This window comes from Nelusetta ayraudi, unplaced genomic scaffold (assembly GCF_046127955.1).
Source record: "Nelusetta ayraudi isolate G7.1 ecotype Tasmania unplaced genomic scaffold, CSIRO-AGI_Nayr_v1 ptg000079l, whole genome shotgun sequence".
NCBI lineage: Eukaryota > Metazoa > Chordata > Actinopteri > Tetraodontiformes > Monacanthidae > Nelusetta > Nelusetta ayraudi.
Window position 1 is genome coordinate 3,461,950 of NW_027466129.1, and position 19,824 is coordinate 3,481,773.

A 19,824-nucleotide genomic window follows, 5' to 3' on the forward strand; every position below is an offset into this window, starting at 1 on the left:
CGGATGTTTTCATTTTTATTCTGAGAAAATGCACGTGTGTGAATTAATATAGACCCAACCGGAGTGGAAAAAAAAAATTAAACACACAAAAAAAAACAAAAACAAACTTGAGTTCCTCTGAGCGTTCTTTCCATCGTGTGTGTGTGTGTGTGTGTGTGTGTGTGTGTGTGTGTGCGCGCGCGTGTGCTGAATGTAAGTGTGAAACAGTCGAGTCTCCTGGCGGCTAGCAGGACGTCTCTGATTGGTTCAGGCCAGTTTGCAGAAATCCTCATAGGCCACAGAGACGCTCCTCCCCTTCTGCTGCCCCTAGTGGACGAAGCAAAGGAGAACTTTAGCGGCCGCGCTCACATGCTGGATTTCAAACATTGGTTAGGGTTATAATAATATAATATAACCCCGTGACCCTGAGCTCGGGACTAAGCGGGTATGGAAAATGAATGAATGTATATAATATAATATATATAATAATATAATATAATATAATTGCATTACAGTGATCTTTTCTAAGGGCAGAGTTGCTGTCAATTCTGAAAACCGTCTACCCTTCCTCGGTCTATCCACCTCTTTCCAAGCCGCTGCAATCACTCTTTTGGCCGAGAGCAGACCTATAGCTAAAAAAATAATCGATGCTTCCTTCTTGTGTTACAGTTAAGTGGATAGACACCCAATAGAAATAGTTTTGTTTCTGAATTAAATTGTGGGTGCAGCCAAACCTTTTTTTTTTTTTTAACCAGCTGTTGAGTTCATTGTTACAGAAACCTGCTGCTCAAAGTGCCAACTCACCGAGTCCAGCGTCAGCGTGGCCCTGAAGTTCTTCTCGTCGATGCCCTCCAGCAGAGCCTCGGTGTCCCGGTGCGGCCCGTTCAGGATCAGTACCCGTTTACCTGCGGAGACGTCGGGTGGGCCCACAGAGTTGACCTTGAGCTGACCTTGAGCTGACCTGAATAAAAAGCCAAAGTGGTTGTGTAGTGTAGCATGCTCTCGCTCACCTGGCGCGGGGATCACCGTCTCCACGTGGTTCTGGTCCAGCTTGAGTTTGTCCCCGGAGTCGATCATCTTCACCACTGCCGTATACTTGTCACGCACTTCCTGCCACACACACACACACACACACACACACACACACACACACACACACACACACACACACACACACACACACACACACACACACACACACACACACACACACATTTTTTCCCCGCTCAGTCCATGAAAACATTTTCCCCACATTTGGAATCAAACCCAGTAAACAAAATGGCCCCGTTACCGTGACGACTGCCTTCTTCTTGTGGTACTTCTCTCCCAGCCTCTTGGTCACCAACTTGACCACGATGTTGGGCTGCAGCCAGTGGTCCAGCCGGGCCGTCTCCTGCTGCTGGTGCTGCTTCCTCTTCTTCTCCTCCATCTGAACAAGAAATAAAAAAAAAAACATCATTGCAGAAACATCTTTTCACACCTGAGGGTGGAGAAGAGAAGAAGAAGGTCACTACCTCGATTATTTCCTCCAGAGCTGACTTCCTCTTCTTCTCCCCTCTGGAATCTGAACTGGATGATGTGTCTTTCCTTTTCACGGATGCTGCTGCTGCTGCTTTGAGGGCGCTGCCGGTCAGGGCCGAGCTGCAGGAAGCGGCAGATGTTCAGATTGTGACAGCTTTTGTATTATTTTCTAGTAGGGCTGCAACTGACGATTATTTTTTTTTCGATTAGTCACAATTGTCTTCTATATTTTCACAAACTATTTTGGACTTCTGTTTAACCAAACTTGCTTGAATCTTCACACCTGTGTTCTACTCTTGTACTCTGACAGCAAACATCTTTAAACAAATATATCGAAATAATGACACACACACAAAGCATTCATCTGTGACATAGATGTTATATTTTTCAACGTAAATTATCGGTATATTAATCCACGATTTAAGGGTTATATGCAATGTTTATCATCGTTAAATACCTTAAAAATATTTCTTACAACCTAAGAGGCAGTATTGACAGGGTCTGTAATTCACTAATTGCTGCCCTAAAGAAGCATTGACCTCAGTGAACTATCGTTCGCTAAACAAGCTTGTTCCATAATTTTCCGACATGTGAAAAACGTATTCTGGAATTGCGTCATATTCTGGAATTGCGTCATAGGCTGACGATTAATACAAATACAAATTACGTCGACTAATTGTTGCAGCCCTATTTTTTAGTACATTAGTATTATTTTTGTTGTGTTCTATGGGACAGCTGCCAGGTGTCCAGGTGGGCGCGTACCTGGGCTTGGAGGGGCCGGCGGTGCTGGACGAGGCTCCCAGGTTGAAGGCCACTGCAGGGGGTGAGACAGAAGCAGCGGTTTAGCGGACAGAGCTAACACGGCGCTAACAGGGTGCTAGCAGAGCGGGCCAAACTTCGCCCACCCACCTTTCTCCTCCTCGCTCTCCCGCTTCAGCTCCGTGAACAATGGACTCTCCTGTGAAACACAACGAACGATCAGTGTGTTCTTCTTCTCAGACGGACCAATCACGGCGCAGAGCCCCGCGCAGAGCCCCGCGCAGAGCAGCGCCCCCTGCTGTGACTCACCTCCTCCTCCTTGCCGTCGCGGCCCCGGCGGACCTGCTCGGCGATGAAGCGGGCGCTGCGCTCCTCGTCATCCAGGTCGTGCTTCTTCTTCCGCGCCTGCTCCTCCTGCCGCCGGATGGTCTCCGGGTCACGGTCCACGTACTGGATGTACCAGCCCTTCGGCGTCTCGTCCACCTTGCACATACCTGACGGGTCACACGGGCGGCGATTTGACAGAAACTCAGTTTGGCGCCGAGGTCGCAGTTTCTCTTTTCAACTTCCCAATTCTTTTCAGAATGTTTTTTTTTTCCTGCTAATCAAGAAACGATTATAGGAGATGAAATCAATGTGTTTTGTTGCGTGCTAGTTCTAAAGGAATTCCTCAGCTAGGACAGGTGGACAGGTGTTTTATTGTGCTGTTTTGTGTGTTTGTGTGTGTGTGTGTGTGTGTGTGTGTGTGTGTGTGTGTGTGTGTGTGTGTGACGTCACCTTCCCGGCCCAGCCACTTGGTGAAGTCTGTAAGCGTCTCCCACTGGGTGGAGTTCATGTGGACGTGCTCCCGGTGGCTGATGTACTCGTTGTAGACGATGTTGTTGTGCACACGCTTGGTCCCTGCACAGATCCAGAAACACAAAACTACTGAGCTGAGGGGTTCTCGAACATCTGGTGAAATCTACTGAGGGTTCTCAAACATCTGGGAAGATCTGCTGAGGGTTCTCAAACATCTTGTGACATCTGCTGAGAAATCTCAAACATCTGGGAACATCTGCTGGGGGTTCCTACACATCCGGGACATCTGCTGCGTGTTCTAAAACATCTGGGAACATCAGCTGAGGGTTCTCAAGCATCTGGGAACATCTGCTGAAGGTTCTCAAACATCAGGGAACATCTAGCTGGACCACAGGACAATGAGTGAGTGTGTGTGAATGTGTGTGAGTGTGTGTAAGCTCACCGAAACGTCTCCTGAGCAGCTCCAGGAAGTCACTCTTAAACTCGCTAAGGGAGGCAGAAACACAGAGGAGGAGACGGATGAGAGGCTCTGGAACAAACACACGTGTGCGTGACGTCAAGCAGGAAGGAGGAGGAGTGGGCACCTACTTGGAGAAGTAGTCCATGAACCTGTTGGGGTTCTCCGAGGCTAGCAGCAGCTGCCGCTGGTGGGACTCCGACATGCAGTGACACTTGAAGCCGTTCTGTCGACGAGCGCGACAAAAACAAGATTAAAAGTCACAGGGAAACAAAACACAAAACGGACCAACATGATCACGACGCGAATGTAAACAAGACGTCCTCCCTACCTCGTCCCTGCATTGTTTCTGACACATTTGGCAGTACCACCTCAACTTCTGGAGCCCCTTGGACTTGATCCGGTTGGCGATCGCCTTCGGGGACAGGAAGTCGGCTTTCCCCATCCTGAGAGGGCTCGGTGAGCTCCAGAGGGCCCGGCTGCAGTTTACAAACTAGCGATTAACGTGAGAAATCCTCGCAGTGCCTCGCTTACACCCCGGCTGAGACAACAGGGTCCATCATAACTTCCGGTTTACCTACGTCATAGACATGCGACAACAAGGTCGCGTCGCGTCATCATCGGCGGCGTTCACGGAACACTGTGCATCCTGGTGGCGCCAAAATCAATTTAATTGTCAATCATCCGCCGGTGTCAAACTTTATTGACACCGGCGGTTTAATGTTCTAAGGCGCTCACGGCTGATTTCGATCAACAAAATACAGTTCGAAGGTGAGTCAGTCAGATTGAAAGAGTCCCAGCGGAGATGTGTGTTTTTCCTGTGGGAAACCGAGAAAACCTCTCACAAACGATTTTAACGTGAGCAAGCGAAACGAACGCAAAAAATATAATATTAATATATTATATTAATACATAAATCTTCAGCTGCCAGAATGTGTTTGCCTTCATGAGAGGACTTCATCACTTTCAAGGACACAACGACTGTAAGTTTTGACGACTTTGACATGAATTCACAACGGTATAATTTGGTGGTGGTGGTGGTGTGTGTGTGTGTGGGGGGGTCATTCCATTAACTATACCTTCTCTGGCCGAATATGGCAAACATTTCAATGAAAAGAAAACCAAACCTGTTCGCAAAACACGAATGTTCAAGAGCTGAGAGCAAAGCTAACTAAAATCTTTGGAAAGTACAATATCGACGAGACACCCAGTTATGAAGCACAAAATTGATAGTATGTGTTCTTGAAGTTAACATTTTTGCTCTCCAGTTTTGGTATCGGTGCCTCAACTGCGGGGTCAATTTTACCAATTCAGTTGTGGCGATATTAAAAGATGCGTTTGTTGTACATGGCGATAATTTACGGCCCCGCCGGATTCCCGACACTCCCGTGAACGCAGCGCCCCTCCATTTTGCTTTTTAACTCGCGCCTGCGCAGTTCTGTGTGGCTGACCTTCATCGGACTAACCATGTTCGCCAGGACCAGCGCGTTGGTGTTCTCCCCACAATGGTAAGTTTAAACTTTACCCGTGCTTACCCAACATGTTTAGACTTTCCCGGCATGTAACAAAAATGTAGATGTTTGATTTTTGTAGTTTTAGTTTTTAGTCTTGACGTGTGCAGCCAGTCAGTGCAAGGGCACGCTACCGTGGAGGCCGCAGCTAATGAATGACAGCACCGCGAATGGAGCGGCTAAGCTAAGCTAACACGACCTATGCAAAGGCCGGCTGTCATTTTCCTTGTAGACAGCAATTTACGGTTAATGTACATGAGATGATAATTCTAAAAGCATTTCATTAGACGTCAGAGCGAAGTCTCGGAGCAGGCTGACGGAGCATTTCCTTCCGCAGGTTGCTTAGTTCAGCTAACGCAGGCTAGCGTAGTCGCACAGGCTCTTCAGACAGTAGTTAAAGTACAGTTTAAATCGGCTGTTTTTGCAGTAAAGTGATTTTCATCTCTGAAGCAATAATTGGCCTGTAATGTTATTAACTTTTTACCCTCTTGGCCACTGTTAACCTGCGTCTCTTTGCTTTGACAGTGGGCAGGTCAGGAACATGGCAACCTTGAAGGACAGTAAGTACTTTCCTGGGCTTCTCAACACTGTTGCATTTTGTGCATTTAAAAATGCAACCCAGTAACTCACTGGCGTTGGGGTCATTTTGGCATATCAAGGGATTTACGACATCATGAAGTTACAATACTGGACTGTACTTGCATGATTAGCGAGTGTTTGTGTATAGATCTTTATTAGACTTCACTTATTGGCCAGCTGCAGATTTTCTCAAAGGTCCGTTCATCTCTCTCTCTCTCTCTCTCTCTCTCTCCAGTCACCATCCGTCTGAAGTCCATCAAGAACATCCAGAAAATCACCAAATCCATGAAGATGGTGGCTGCTGCCAAGTATGCCCGTGCTGAGAGGCAGCTGAAGCCAGCCAGAGTGTACGGCTCCGGCGCTCTGGGTACGTCTGAAACTTCCGTCAGTCATAGCAACTCTTGATTTTCTTTCGGGAAGTGGTTAAACTGATTTGTCTCCCTGCGTCGCTCCTCCTGCAGCCCTCTACGAGAAGGCAGATATCAAGGCCCCGGAGGACAAGGGCGGCAAGCATCTGATCATCGGCGTGACCTCCGACCGTGGTCTCTGCGGCGCCATCCACTCCGGCGTGGCCAAGAGCATCAAGAACGAGATCGCCAACCTGACCAGTGCCGGCAAGGAGGTCATGGTGGTCAACGTGGGCGACAAGCTGAGGGGTCTGCTGCACAGGTGCGACGTCGCCTCTAATATCCCCAGTAAAAAAAACAAACATTGGATTTCATAGTAAAGCTTTGCAGCCAGCTAAGTGTCGGTCCCTTCTCGGCTTCTTCCTCAGAACCCACGGCCAGCACATCATCCTCAACTGCAAGGAGATCGGCCGCAAGCCACCCAGCTTCGGCGATGCCTCCATTGTGGCCACCGAGCTGCTGAACTCCGGCTACGAGTTCGATCAGGGCTCCGTCGTCTACAACAGTTTCAGGTGAGCAGCGTCGGGATTTTCATATTCTTTGAGTCATATGTGAAAGAAAAGAACAATTTAATGTAAAAAAACAAACTAGAAATCATACTACAAAATAAACAATAAGTAAAATAGCTGCCGGCCAAGACTCAGATTTCTTTTTAGTTCCCGACTTCCAAATAATGGAAATAAATAAATTAAGATTTCATTGATGTGAAAAGTTTTAGAGCTGAAGTCTCTCTCTCTCTCCCCCTCCCTCCGCAGGTCCGTCATCTCCTACAAGGCAGACCGGAAGCCTCTGTTCTCCAACGACACCGTGGCCAATGCAGGTCGGCGGCGTTGGAAGATTTTTAGTTGATTTTTCCTTCAACTCGCATTTGAAGCTTCTCCCTGATCCCAAATTGACCGAGTCTGTGTGCGTTTGTGCAGAGAGCATGGGCGTCTACGACGACATCGACGCCGACGTGCTGAGGAACTACCAGGAGTTTGCCCTGGTCAACATCATCTACCTGGCTCTGAGGGAGTCGTCCACCAGCGAGCAGAGCGCCAGGATGACGGCCATGGACAGCGCCAGCAAGAACGCCTGTGAGCCGGATGGATGGATGGATGGATGGATGGTTGAGGCTCCTCCGAATGTCCCTTCACTGATGTCTAGCGTTCTTCTTCTTCTCTCCTCCTGCAGCCGAGATGATTGACAAGCTGACCCTCACCTTCAACCGCACTCGGCAGGCCGTCATCACCAAGGAGCTCATTGAGATCATCTCTGGTGCCGCTGCTCTGTGAGTCTCCACCCCCCCCCAAACCCTCCAACCCCCCCCCCCCACGTGTCTCTATTGTCTTATTGAAAACTTCTTCTCTCCTCCTCCTCCTTTGCCGTCTGCTCACCTCAGGAACTGAGGCTTGTTAATGTCAGGAGGTAACAAAGTAGATCTGTAGGCGTTGTAGACTCGGGTTGTAGACCCTGCAGCACAGTTTGCAGCTCCAGAAGCCCCTCCTCTTAGATTTAAAGGTGGAAGCGCCGCCGTCTCTTTGCTGCTCTTCACTTCCTGTCTGTGTCTCCCTGCAGATAAACGGACCAGGAGGCTCCGCCCCCCCAACCAACCGTAGGTCTTCAAAAGTACTTCAGACGTGCGTCATCGAGACTCTGCATTTGTGCTTCTGTTTGTAAAAATATATAAAGAGGAAAAATTAAACTCTCAAAGATTCCATTGTTTTTCCCCCCGAGTTGTCTTTGTTGTCTCGGCTCCTCAATAAAAATGAGTCTTGGCTCCTCCCAGTGAAGACGGATGTGTTTTTGCCTCTTGTGCTCATTTAAAGAAAATGTTCAGGTTTGTTTCTAGTCGCAAACCTGTTGGTTGAATGGCCATACACAAGAACAAGTGCTTTAATTTTTTTCTTCATAAAAGTGTGTGTGTGTGTGTGTGTGTGTGTGTGTGTGTGTGTGTGTGTGTGTGTGTGTGTGTGTGTGTGTGTGTGTGTGTGTGTGTGTGTGTGTGTGTGTGTGTGTGTGTGTGTGTGTTAAAAAGAGTCAGTTTTGTCACCTATCTTACCGTCACTAACCAAAAACTTTGACTGTTTAGGAGATTAAAAAAGATATGATAAAAACAGCTTTATCATCTCTAATTTTGAGGAGCACTAAGTAAGGTTTTTTTTCGCCGCCGCCTCCTCCCCTTATTTTGATGAGCTTGCAGTTTCCTAAATATCCACCAGAGTGCGCTGTCGGATCACATATGATGGGGCTTCCCCGCTGATGGCGAGATTTTCTGGTTTCATCTGACCGCAGATCAGCCAATAGATTAGCCCGGTGGCTCAAGCCGGAAGTTGTTCATCTTTCGTCTCTGCTGGCCTTGTTTGTCTGTTGTGTTGTTGTTGTTGTTGTTTGCTCCGGTCGGGCTGCACAGATTGTATCTGAAGGCTGAGCGTCCGGTGATGGCAGCCGCTGATAAAAACTGCAGCTGAAGCAACAGCAGCAGGTTGAGTTTCTGGTAGGACTGTAGCGCTCCAGTTTATCGCAACTCGCCTGGAGTGTCGAACAGGTCGGGAGTTTGTGTGACACTTGAAGCTGGTTGTTGACGTGTTTGAACTCTTTCTGGTCTGCTTGGAGCTCCAAACTCTTTTCGTTCTCGTGCAGGGGAGGGCAAATATTTGACCGGCGGGGCCACGGTGGGTGGAGCAGCAGATGAATGGAGTGTTTTGGTGAGCCACCCCAATGGAGGAAAAAAAAAATTATCAAGGGATATTTAGGAAACATGTTGCTTTAATGTCAACTGAAAATTAACCAAAGCGAAGTTACAACAAAATCGGTGTCTTTGAAGCCCCACGGTGTTTGGCTCTTTATTGAAATGACTCTGAAAACAAACAAAAAAATATGGATGAAATACAGCTATTATTAGAATCATTCCTTCAAGTTTGGCAGGCTGGATTAAAAAGCTCAATGGGCCGCTTATGGCCCCCCGGGCCATAGTTTGCCCACGCCTGCTCTAGATTGTCGTTGTTGGAGATGAACAATTTTTTTGCGGGGTCGAAGTGAAAATTTACTCCTCGACTTTCGAACTTTCTGGCTAATTTATACCCGTGACAGGCTTTTTTGTTTTGTTTTTTTGTTTTGTTTTGTGCTAATGCTAGCGGGCTAATTTTGATTTCCTAACTACAGGATCCCAAAAGTTTTTTTTTCACTTTTAAAATGAGTCAATTTAGCCTATCGACAATTTAGCCCCCGCCCCCCCGTCAGTGACGCATCATCATCGCTGTCATCATCATCGCAACACCGTGAAGGTTTGTGGTGAAAGCCTGAATTAAAACGTGTGGAGAAGAACATGAAGAAGAGGAAGAAGAGGAAGAAGAAGAAGAAGAAGAAAAGGAGGAAGAAGAAGAAAAGGAGGAAGAAGAAGAAGAAGAAGAAAAGGAGGAAGAAGAAGAGCGTCGTGTACGTCTATATTAGGGGAGTGTGTGAAAGTCTCGCTAAGTTGTGTGTGTGTGTGTGTGTGTGTGTGTGTGTGTGTGTGTGTGTGTGTGTGAGAACTAACGAGTGAAGATGTCTGAACACTGTTCGGGGAGGCGGAGGTGGAGGAGCGCCGTTCTGTATTAGTTCACCTCGTTATCGTTGTCGCCCTCCTCCATTGTGGCGTGAAGGGCGGGAGATGATTAGAGGAGCAGCTGACAATGGAGGCAGAGATTCGTGGCGGCGCCCGAGGGCAGCGGCGCCGCCGTACCTGACAGCGGCGGCGTTCCGCTCAGAGCGCCGCCCGCACAAAGGGACCTCCGCCATTATCGTCACCCCCACCCCCAACCCCCCACACTTTAAAACACTCGACGTCTTCTTCTCTTCTTCTTCTTCTTGACTTCCTTCCATCAGTCCATCCCTCCATCAGTCCGTCTGAAGTCACCAACGAAGAAGAGGCGAAGCCCGGCTGGCTTTCCCGGGAAAAAACACCTTCCTGCTCCTCCTTTCTTCCCCAACCAACCAGGGGGAGGAAGTAAAGGCCGCGGCCTTAACCCCCCCCCCCCCCCCCCCCCCCCAGCTTCTGATGTAGCGGAGGCATTACCTCCTCCTTCTCCTCTTCCTCTCCTTCTTCCTAGCTCCTCTTCCCTTTCCTCCTCCTCCTCTTCCTCCCTCTCTTCCTTCTCCTCTTCTTCCTACTCCTCCCCCTCCTTATCCTCCTCCTCCCCCTCATGCTCCTCTTATCAGGCCGTGGTCTCCTCCTCCTCTTGCTCTGCGGCGGCGGTGGCGGTACAAAGCTATCTCTGGCCGCCCGACTTTTCTGACTATTTATGTCGGACAAGGTCAGGATCGTTTAAAGCGCTCAGAGATAGCGAGGGGGGGGGGGACGATCGATTCCCGCCGCCACGCAGATTTACCCCCCCGACTCCCCACCCCCAACTGGGCCTCCCGTTGGCCTGGAAATACGGTCGCAGGCTCGTTGAAAACTGCTGCCCACTTTTCTCAGTGGGTCCAAATGAGAGGCCGCCGCCCATCAATCTGGGCCCGTTAGCGGGTGTCTGGACGGCGGAGTTGGGAGGGGGAGGGGTCAGGTGGGGTTGGGGAAGGGTGAGGGGGGAGGGGGGGTGGAGATTTAGAGGCAGGAAGTGGGGGCGGGCGTCGCTCACGGCGGAGGCAGGCCGTCGCGTTTCCACCGTGGCGGCGAGCGATGGGAGGAGATTAGCGGCTCATGGTCGGCATACTGGAGTGTGTGTGTGTGTGTGTGTGTGTGTGTGTGTGTGTGTGTGTGTGTGTGGCAAGGAACCCCCTCCTCCCTGATTGGTGGATATTTACCGCCACCGTTAACGCCACCAGGATGGCATTTTGTCTTCGGATGCTAAAAGCCTGAGCTAACGGCTTAGCGCTCCTCGCTACTTCCTGGTCTCTGAGGATCAATGGGGCTGTAGTTTAGCACGTAGCGTCTCCGCTGCGTCTCTGGAAGCTCCACTGAGATGAGCTCTGTTGTTTTCCAAAGAGTGATGTTTGTGTAATGAAGAGTTATTGTCGCTATTTAAAGTTAAAGTGACACTTGCTGCGTTTCCATGACGCCTAGAATTGCGCAAAAAGCTAAATATGGCAATAAAAACCTGGTCGTGGAAACAGCTCAACTTGGACAAACCTCTCAAACATGGCTAAAAGGTTTTGACGCTCTCACGAGGTGGTTTTTACATATGGAGGTGTATTGCAAAAGTGTCATGGAAACACTTTTTTCACATTTACATTTCAGTGGACGTGACGTTCACCTCAAGTGAAAATGGCCCGTTATGATTGGACGGAGGAGGAGACGGAATATTTTTTTACAAGTCATCAAAGACAAAAATACAATGACCGTTCTTGACGGCAAACAAATGCAAACAAACAAAACTGAACTGAACTGTTCTCTTCTGAAGAAGAAGAAGAAGAAGAAGAAGAAGAAGAAGAACCGTCCATTCAATCTCCGCGTTGACAAATTGAGGAGGAAAACGTTCCGGAGTTTAGTGATCTTCAACAAGTTGTGTTTTTGTGGAAGCAAAAAAACGGAGTTAAAACAAAAAGCCACTGAGGTCCAGGAAACCATCAAGTTGTCAAGTTTTATTAGCCAGATCCGACTGTGAAGCACTGGGAACAGGAGAGGACTGACGTGTGTGTGTGTGTGTGTGTGTGTGTGTGTGTGTGTGTGTGTGTGTGTGTGTGTGTGTGTGTGTGTGTGTGTGTGTGTGTGTGTGTGTGTGTGAGATCCCCTGCCACTCATGTCTCTGGTTACTGTGTCTCTGGCTCCATGATGGATGGCTCGGCCCGACCAGGGAGTCCTGACAGCCGGACACCGCCAGTTTCCGTCCACTCATAGTGTGTGTGTGTGTGTGTGTGCGTGTGTGCGTGCATGCGTGCGCTCCTGGCTGGTTCCGACCCCCCACCGCAACAGGATAGGTGGGTGAGCCGGGCCTGGCAGCGTGTGTGTGTGTTTGTGTGTGTGTGTGCGGTGCTCCAGGTCCATGTCCTGCTGAGCCTGGCGTCCCCGGTCCACTTCCTGTCCAGACCACACGTCTAACCAAAACCCAGTGTGTGTGTGTCTCCTTGTCTTTCCTAAACCTTAAAAGATTTATTTATTCTACTGTATACTTTTAATACGCAAGTGTTTTGCCAGAGTTCATGTTAGACAATTATGACAAAAAAAACCTAAAACATAAGTCATTGAATTGTGGGAGTACAAATTATAATGTAATGCAAAATGAAAGCAATTAAACTGAATGAATGAAACAGATTAAAAACTTTGAAAGCCTTTTAAAATGCAAAGTTTGATTTTTTTTTAATTTATTTTAGTTCTGTCATGATCTGCTCTTGTATGGCAAAAGTCACTCTGGATCTTCTTCTTCTTCTTCTTCTTCTTCTTCTTCTTCTTCTTCTTCTTCTTCTTCTTCTTCTTCCAAGAAACAGTAAAGACTCTCGTCCGTCGTGATTCCGCTGCGGATAAAAGCGGCTGAGAGGAGCCTCCTTCCTTCCTTCCTTCCTTCCTTCCTTCCATCCTTCCATCCTTCCCTCTCTCTCTCTCTCCTCCTCCTGAGCGACGCTGCCAGCAGACAGCGTGTTTCCTCGTCGCGGCGGGGAGATTATAGCGGCGAACGACAAGCGGCGTGCCGTCTGATACCACATCCTCTCTGAATTACAGATCAGCCCCCCCCCCCACCCTCCATCCACCCCCTCCTCCTCCTCCTCCTTTTTAAATGATATTTTAAATACTCGCTGCAGGGCTGCGAGTTTTTTCTTCTTCCTCCACAGCCTCTTATTTCATTGTTATTACACTAGTGGCGCATTTTTTTTTGCTGTTGAAGAAGACGAAGAAGAAGAAGAAGACGAAGAAGGGGGAGAAAGAGTAAAATCAGTGTTTTGGTGCTTATTTAAATGAGGCAGAGTGACACACACACACACACACACACACACACACACACACACACTGCAGTGTGTTATTTCACTGTGCGACTTTGGAAAATCCCGCACACTCTCTCTCCCACAGTGTCATCAGTGTGTGTGTGTGTGTGTGTGTGTGTGTGTGTGTAGTCCTGTTGGGAATGAAAAAGGGAGGCTGTGAAAAGGACAAAAGAGAAAAGGACAAATTATAATTAGTTTGATTTTGTGTGTGTGTGTGTGTGTGTGTGAGTGTGAAAGAGAGAGAGAGTGAGAGATTCCCACACAGAACAACAAGAAGCCTCTGATTACCTCAAAGTGTGTGTGTGTGTGTGTGTGTGTGTGTGTGTGTGTGTGTGTGTTTGGCTCATTTTGATCACTGAATTATTGCGGCAAATACAAAAAAAAAAAAAAAAAAAAAGGCGCGATGAAGAAATTTCCCCTCCGTCCGTTTGCTCGTGTTTCCCTCAGGATGTGCAGTACCTAGCGGGGCGCTGCTGGGTGGCGCTGTTGCCCCAGTCATGCTTCCCCCCCCCCACCCTACCCTGTCTTTTTCGGGATAATAACCGTGCGTGCGGAGAGGCTGGGAGCTGGGGGAGAAAAGGGGAAAGAGGAGGAGAGGAGGAGGAGGAGGAGGAGAGGAGAAGGTTCCCTGGGTTTCAGTCGGAGGCTCGCAGGCTCTTTGTGCTGCTGCGTTTCATGATGGGATTCTCTGGAGAGCAGAGGATGGAGAACGACACCCCCCCCCCCCCCCCTCACTCACTCACTCACTCACTCGCTCGCCCGCCCCTCCTCACCCCCCTCCCTCCCCCTCCTCCCCGCCGGAATACACCCTAACCTTGACATATTGAGAATGAAAACGGCGGTTCCACATCCGCGGCTCGCTTGTTGACAGCGTGAGCTGCTCTTTTCATGTGTGTTTTGATCGCTGAAAATGAACCATATTAGGCTGTTAGCACAAATTATGTGCTGCCAGTGTGTGTGTGTGTGTGTGTGTGTGTGTGTGTGTGTGTACGGACACGCGTTGCCTTTTCTTGTTTCCCTTTTCTTTTCCTCTGTATTTTTTCTCTTCTTTTCGGGACGGTGAATCATTTTCCGTTTTGCCGCTCCCACGCTTTTAATTGACGCAAGCAACACGCACATGCACAACGCTAATTATGCTAATTATGCTCCTTGTTTGTTTATGTGTGTGTGTGTGTGTGTGTGTGTGTGTGTGTGTGTGTGTGTGTGTGTTGGGGTGGGTGGGAGTGAACTATGTGAAATAGGCCCCTGGGAGGCTGCAAGTGTAGCCGCCCGAGGCTACGCTAACAGTTTTGACCGTCCCAACCTTGGTGTGACCCGTCACCACTAAAGCTAACAGCTAATGTGACTGAGAGATTATTTTAATGCTGCTAAATCTTTTCCAGTGTTATCGTTCACGAGTAAAGTTTAGTCACATTTTTTCAATTCGATATGAAGCCATTGGTTGTGCTAGCGCTAACTCAGTGTAAACTTAAAATGCGTCACGCTAAACCTGCGATGTGGATAATTGATTTCCTTACCTCAACAACACTTTTCGAGCTAATGCTAAACAGGGTCATTTCGCAGTGTTTGTGAATCACTTGCCAACTTCCAACCAATGCCAGGATTCATTTTTTGAGTCATGTTGCGAGTCAAAGTCGAGTGACGTTGGGCAGACAGACCGTGTCCGAGACACGACGTGTGACGCCCCCCCCCCCATGACACGGCCGGTGCACAGTGCGGCTGCACGCCAGGCGATTCCATCTAAAATGTAGCGTTTAGCAAATGAGTCACGATTCCCACTTACAGGAACGCAGGAATGTGTTCCTGTAAGTGGGAATGCATCATAACGGGCGCGTGTCTGTTTGTCTTTGTATGTGTGTGTGTGTGTGTATAAAAGTGTATTTAAGTCACTTTTGTCGCTGAAAGGGCTGAAAAACTGGTGGGCGTGGCCTCCTTTGACATATTTTTACAACACCTGGACTCAGTTGCGTCAACCAAGACGGACGCTCGTCCCCTGTTCTCCCCCCCTCCCCCCTCCCCCCCTTCTCCCTTTCACTCCCTCTGCTTCCATTTCCTGCTAAAACTGCCCTGACAAAAAGCTCACAGGTGGAGGTGGCAGGAGAAAAAAAAAAAAAAAAAGAGATGAGTGCTGTTCATGTCCTGGAACACAGTCTCCCCCGCTACCCTCCCCCCTCCACCCAGACCCCCGTCCCACCTCCTGGGCCCGAGGCCTCGCATAAAAAAGCCATCAGGTCGGCCATTCGACGCCTTCCTCTTGCATCACACCGGCTTTTTCCGCCTCGTCCGTCACACACTTTCACAGAAAAATGCTGTTGAAAGCAGGACGTGCGGTGGAAAAACGTCCGCTGGGAGCGCCCCCCGCTGGAGGATTGAGGTTCTGATGGTCGGAGTTGGATGAGAAGCAACCGGGGCCGGTTGTTTGTTTGGTTTGTTTTGTAGTTTCCTTTTTTTTGAAGGTTCATTTCCGAGCAGAAAGAATCCGACTTTCTGCGGCTCATTTATTCGCTCCTTGGCACAAAAAAAAAAACGCTCGCGGGTGGAAATTCCGAAAGTCCGAAGATTGTTTTTATTCAGGAATCCAGCAGAAAGTGGAGAGGACGGGTGAGACTTTTAGACCTTGGAACTAGTTAGAAAGTGAGAAGTGTAGAAGAGTTTAAGGAATACACGTTCAATGATAAACGACAGCCATGGTGGCGCAACAGTTGTGAGTGGACGACCTTCGCCTCCCCCTGCTGGAGGCTACCGGCCGCGTCGATAAATAATTCCGTCTGTTTGTTTCCCACGCTGGTTCGCCTTTTTCCCACCGCCGCCGTCGTCCAAATGAAAGTGAAATATTCATGGCTGCCCTCGCCGAGCCGAGCCGAGCCGAGCCGGACCCTGCTGGCCCCGGCCATTCAATTAGCTGCAGTGGCCGGTGTGTGTGCGCGCGTGTGTGTGAGTGCAAACTATTGGCCTGTCTGAGCAGCCAAGCTCGACTAAGGGCCAGGCTCAAACAGCAGCTTAACGCTAACCAGGTCACAGCTGATGGTGTGAGAACTGAGCCCACTTCACTCTGAGTTTGTGTGTGTGTGTGTGTGTGTGTGTGTGTGTGTGTGTGTGTGTTTGAGCCCCCCTTCTTCCACTCCACCACCTGTACCTCAGTGTTGTCATTAAAAAAGTTGTTTTCCCCTTATGTTGCACTCGCTTGACTTTGTGCGGTTCCTTTTATTTTTTTGTGTCTTTTTCTTCCTCTCTGTTTGTTTCGTGAAAATTATATTTTTTTTTTAAGTTGGAAGGGCAGCAGCGTACGTACCATGCCACCGCCGCCGCTGCCAACGCTTCCCCCGCGTTGTGTGTCTGTCAACGCCGTCGAGGTCCAGTGAGCCTCCACCGTTGTGTCATCACAGTGCCGGTTGTGTTGTATCGCCGGCAAACGGGTTTGGCCCGTTGTCGTCGACACGGTTGTTCTGAGGTTGACTCGGAGGCGCCACAGGTGACTCAGGCACAAAGTAAAGATTGTGTTAGAACATACTGTAGTTGTCAAACTCTGGCCCGCAGGCCAAATTTGGCCCGCAGTCTAGTTATGTTTGGCCCGCGAGGCCAATACAAAATCACTACTGGATGTACACTACTAAGTATTCTACACCACATGTAACGCTAATATCAGGGTGGATGTGGTCGACACGGGGCTAGTGGACCCAGTTCAAACCTCAGCCCTCCGTCCGGGGGGCGCTGTTGAGCTATTGATCCCTGTCTGGGGCCACTCGGCCTTTGATGAGTTGCCAGAATTTCCTGTTTTTCCTTGGAACAACTGGTGACTAATACAGTAGACATTTGCAAACTAAAATTATTGTGATTTTTTTTTTGGGGGGGGGTGAGAACTTTAAACTTAAACTCTAAACTTTGTTAGCCCACTCTCTCTTTTTCAAAATGGCTGTGGTTTTGTTGCTATTTTTTTTTCCCCTCGATTTTAATTACACGTTTTCAAAAGTGGAAATCGATTCCTGAAAAAAAAAGTCCCAGAATTCTTTTTAACTATATCATTAAGGTGAGAAGGGAAAAGTTTCGCTTTGGTTGCTAACTGTGCTTGTGCGGCTATTCAAATTTTCCCCAGGATTCCCTCTGGGCGTGTTCGCCTGGCTTTGGCTTTGACCGTTTTTTGTGTTGCGCTATGCCAACAAAAGTGAACAAAATCATCCGTCTGCCTCGACGGTCGTCTTTTAGCCAATTGGAGAGAGGAAAGCGCCGGTGTTGGCTAGGCGAGTGAGCTAGCTGAGGTCTGTCCGTTTTTTGACCAGTTTTTGCAAGCAAGTGGCAAAATCTTTAGGGGGCGTGTCAGAGAAATCGCTGTCCTGGGTGACAGACAGACAGAGAGAGAGAGAGAGAGAGGGAGGGCGGGCGAGCGAGCGAGCGTACAGTGTGTGTTCCTATAGCGAAGTCGTTCCCGAAGCCGACGGAGTGTGAAGACATATAATTGCTTCATGAAACCAAACTAGGCGATATGAATAATCTGTGAGCGCCGGCCGGGCCTGCGTGCCAATCACAGAGGTGTCCTGGAGTAGCGGAGCGTAGCCGAGACCATACCTGTCCATCCGTTCCAAAAAAAATAAAAAATACGAAAAAAAATCCTATATCTCAGGCTTCCTCTTCCTGCTTTTCCTTCCCGCCGTTATCGCGGCCGAGCGCAGAGCGGCGAGCGGCGAGCCGGCCCGAGAGTCTCGGGAGGCCTCGGCCGCCTCGCCGAGCTCCCACATCTGATAGGAAGCTGTCCTCTGATTGGCTGGTTCGTGCTCATCGTTGTTTTCCAACCTGGCTGGACCCCTGAGGGGGATTTCGGAATTCTTTCACCAGATGGGGAACCGGGAAAAGACAAGAAATGAAGAAAAAGATTTGGATGAAAAATGGGTTCAAACCCACTTTTGGCCAATCAGGAAGTACTGATATTATTTTATTGCAAATCAACTCATTCAAACTCATCAATAACCTTTTGTGCTTTATTTTGGATTTTTTTTTCCTCATCAAGTCTTAAAGGTAACACTGTTTGGCGCTCCTGTTACACACAACACAAATCTGGTTAAGCTTACATACACGCTAACAATTCAGCAGCACCGTTGAGGCTACTTCAAGCCAGTTAGCCGCGCTAAGGTTAGCCGCTGAGGCTAACGCCGCCCCTCTTGTGTTCCCAGCTCTGAGCTCTACCAAACGAAGAAATGTCACAAAACTACGACGGTGAACACCTGAGCAGTACAACAATTCAGCGCGACAAGTTACTTTAGGCACGTTAGCCACCCATGGAAAAATGTGTGCTGAAGCTACCCGCTAAAGCTAACCCCGCCCCTGTAGTTTTTCCTGACTTCTGAGAAGAGTCCAGTGTGATTTCTGATTGGTTGAGACACTGAAGGCTCCAACTTCCTGTCAAACTGCTCGCCGTGTCGATCGCGTAAACCTCTGACCTTGTTTCGTCGTTTTAAATAAAGCTCCATTTGAATTCCTTTCAGCCAGAATCCTCCTCATTCTCCTCCTCCTGCTCCTCCTCTACCACCTGCTCTTCCCCCTTCTCCTCTTCCTGCTCCTCCTGCTCCTGCTCCACCTCCCCCTCCTCCCCCTCCTTTTCCTACTCCACCTCCTCCTTCCTTCTTCCACTTTCTCTTCACATGCCGGAACCAAAAACCGGCTACATTCCATTTCGTGGCTGTTGTTGCCGCGCAGCATGGAAAAAAACAAAAAAACACAACACAACATTAGCATCTCGCCGTCATGTCTCTCTTCCCATGATCCTTTGCTGTAAACCTCCACAACCAGCCCCCCCATTACCTTCCTCCCCTCCTCCCTCCCCCCTCCACCATAAAGCCAAGTCACTGGACCCGTCTCACTGATCTTATCTGCACACACACACACACACACACACACACACACACACACACACACACACACACACACACACACACACACACCTCTGCTCACTACAGGTTTCATTTGTGTTTCTGTCCGAGCTGTATGTGTGTAACATTTGTATTTATCTCTTCAACTGCGTATGTGCGTGTTTTGCGTGTGCGTGTGCGTGTGCGTGTGCGTGTGCGTGTGCGTGCGTGCGTGTGTGTGTGCGTGCGTGCGTGTGCGCGCAGATCCAGTGCAGTCGGTATGTGTTTGTTTTTATCAGAGATCTTTAAGCTGGGTCATGTGTTGTTGCTTCACATTTCATCATCCTGCGCTCTTATCTGCTGTTTTCATACACAACTGCTGTAATACTGCTGGAGCACGCAGACACACACACACACACACACACACACAGACACACACAATATACTCGACTCCCACCACACAACAGTAAGCTGGTGCAGATAGTTTGTAGGAGGCGACGGGAGGAAAGCATTGAGGAAGGATCAGCGGAGAGAAGGAATCAGCCTCCGTCGCACAACGTTGTCGTTGTGCTGTCGCTGTTGTTTATTATGGCTGTCTGACGGAAAACACACACACACACACAGTCAACCGTGTGAGGAATGAAGCCGCTCCGATCCTCCTTGCCGATTATTCCGTCCTCTCGTCTTCCTGCACGCTCCACCTCGCCTTGTTGTGTCTCTCTGGAGTGTTTTCTTGTTGTCATCGTCGATGTTTTGTGTGTCTCCTGGATCCTTGCTGGTGTGTGTGTGTGTGTGTGTGTGTGTGTGTGAGAGAGCGAGAGAGAGGGGTCACCGCTAGCTCACGGCAGCTGACGCTTTTCTTTTTTTTTTGTGCACCCCAAGACGTTCCAGACGTGTTTTCAGAAACCTGAGGGGGAGTGTTTGAGCCGATCCAGGGGGCGCTGTTGAGCTGCTGAGCTGCTGAGCTGCTGAAAGCGTCAAACCTCTGGCGAGTCGCAAGAACTTCCTGTTTTTCTGTTGAAACGTGTTGACTAATAATGCAGCAGACATTTGCAAACTAACGTTTTTCCGATTCATTTTTTTTAAGAACTTTGATT

General features: G+C 49.0%; 2 protein-coding genes across 3 annotated transcripts; one reads left to right on the plus strand and one right to left on the minus strand.

Moving 5' to 3' along the window:
- On the minus strand, positions 1-4,095 carry kin (Kin17 DNA and RNA binding protein). The gene is made up of 12 exons (XM_076044163.1): positions 3,846-4,095; positions 3,646-3,740; positions 3,500-3,543; positions 3,037-3,159; positions 2,569-2,753; positions 2,410-2,458; positions 2,263-2,314; positions 1,494-1,620; positions 1,271-1,408; positions 990-1,089; positions 784-884; positions 1-306 (listed from the first exon to the last, which is right to left on the minus strand). Exons 1-12 carry the CDS (start codon positions 3,957-3,959, stop codon positions 247-249), a joined length of 1,188 nt encoding a protein of 395 aa, XP_075900278.1. The 5' UTR covers positions 3,960-4,095; the 3' UTR covers positions 1-246.
- Positions 4,096-4,897: 802 nt separating this feature from the next.
- Positions 4,898-7,783, plus strand: atp5f1c (ATP synthase F1 subunit gamma). 2 transcript variants are annotated; one of them, XM_076044165.1, is made up of 9 exons: positions 4,898-5,022; positions 5,551-5,585; positions 5,840-5,971; positions 6,066-6,273; positions 6,380-6,523; positions 6,767-6,831; positions 6,932-7,087; positions 7,185-7,281; positions 7,569-7,783. In XM_076044165.1, the coding sequence occupies exons 1-9, from the start codon at positions 4,982-4,984 to the stop codon at positions 7,570-7,572; spliced, it is 882 nt and encodes a 293-aa protein (XP_075900280.1). In that variant the 5' UTR covers positions 4,898-4,981; the 3' UTR covers positions 7,573-7,783. The 2 variants fall into 2 exon arrangements, with proteins under 2 accessions (XP_075900280.1, XP_075900281.1); XM_076044166.1 differs by lacking the exon at positions 7,569-7,783 and having other exon boundaries at positions 4,913-5,022; positions 7,185-7,285.
- Positions 7,784-19,824: the final 12,041 nt, after the last annotated feature.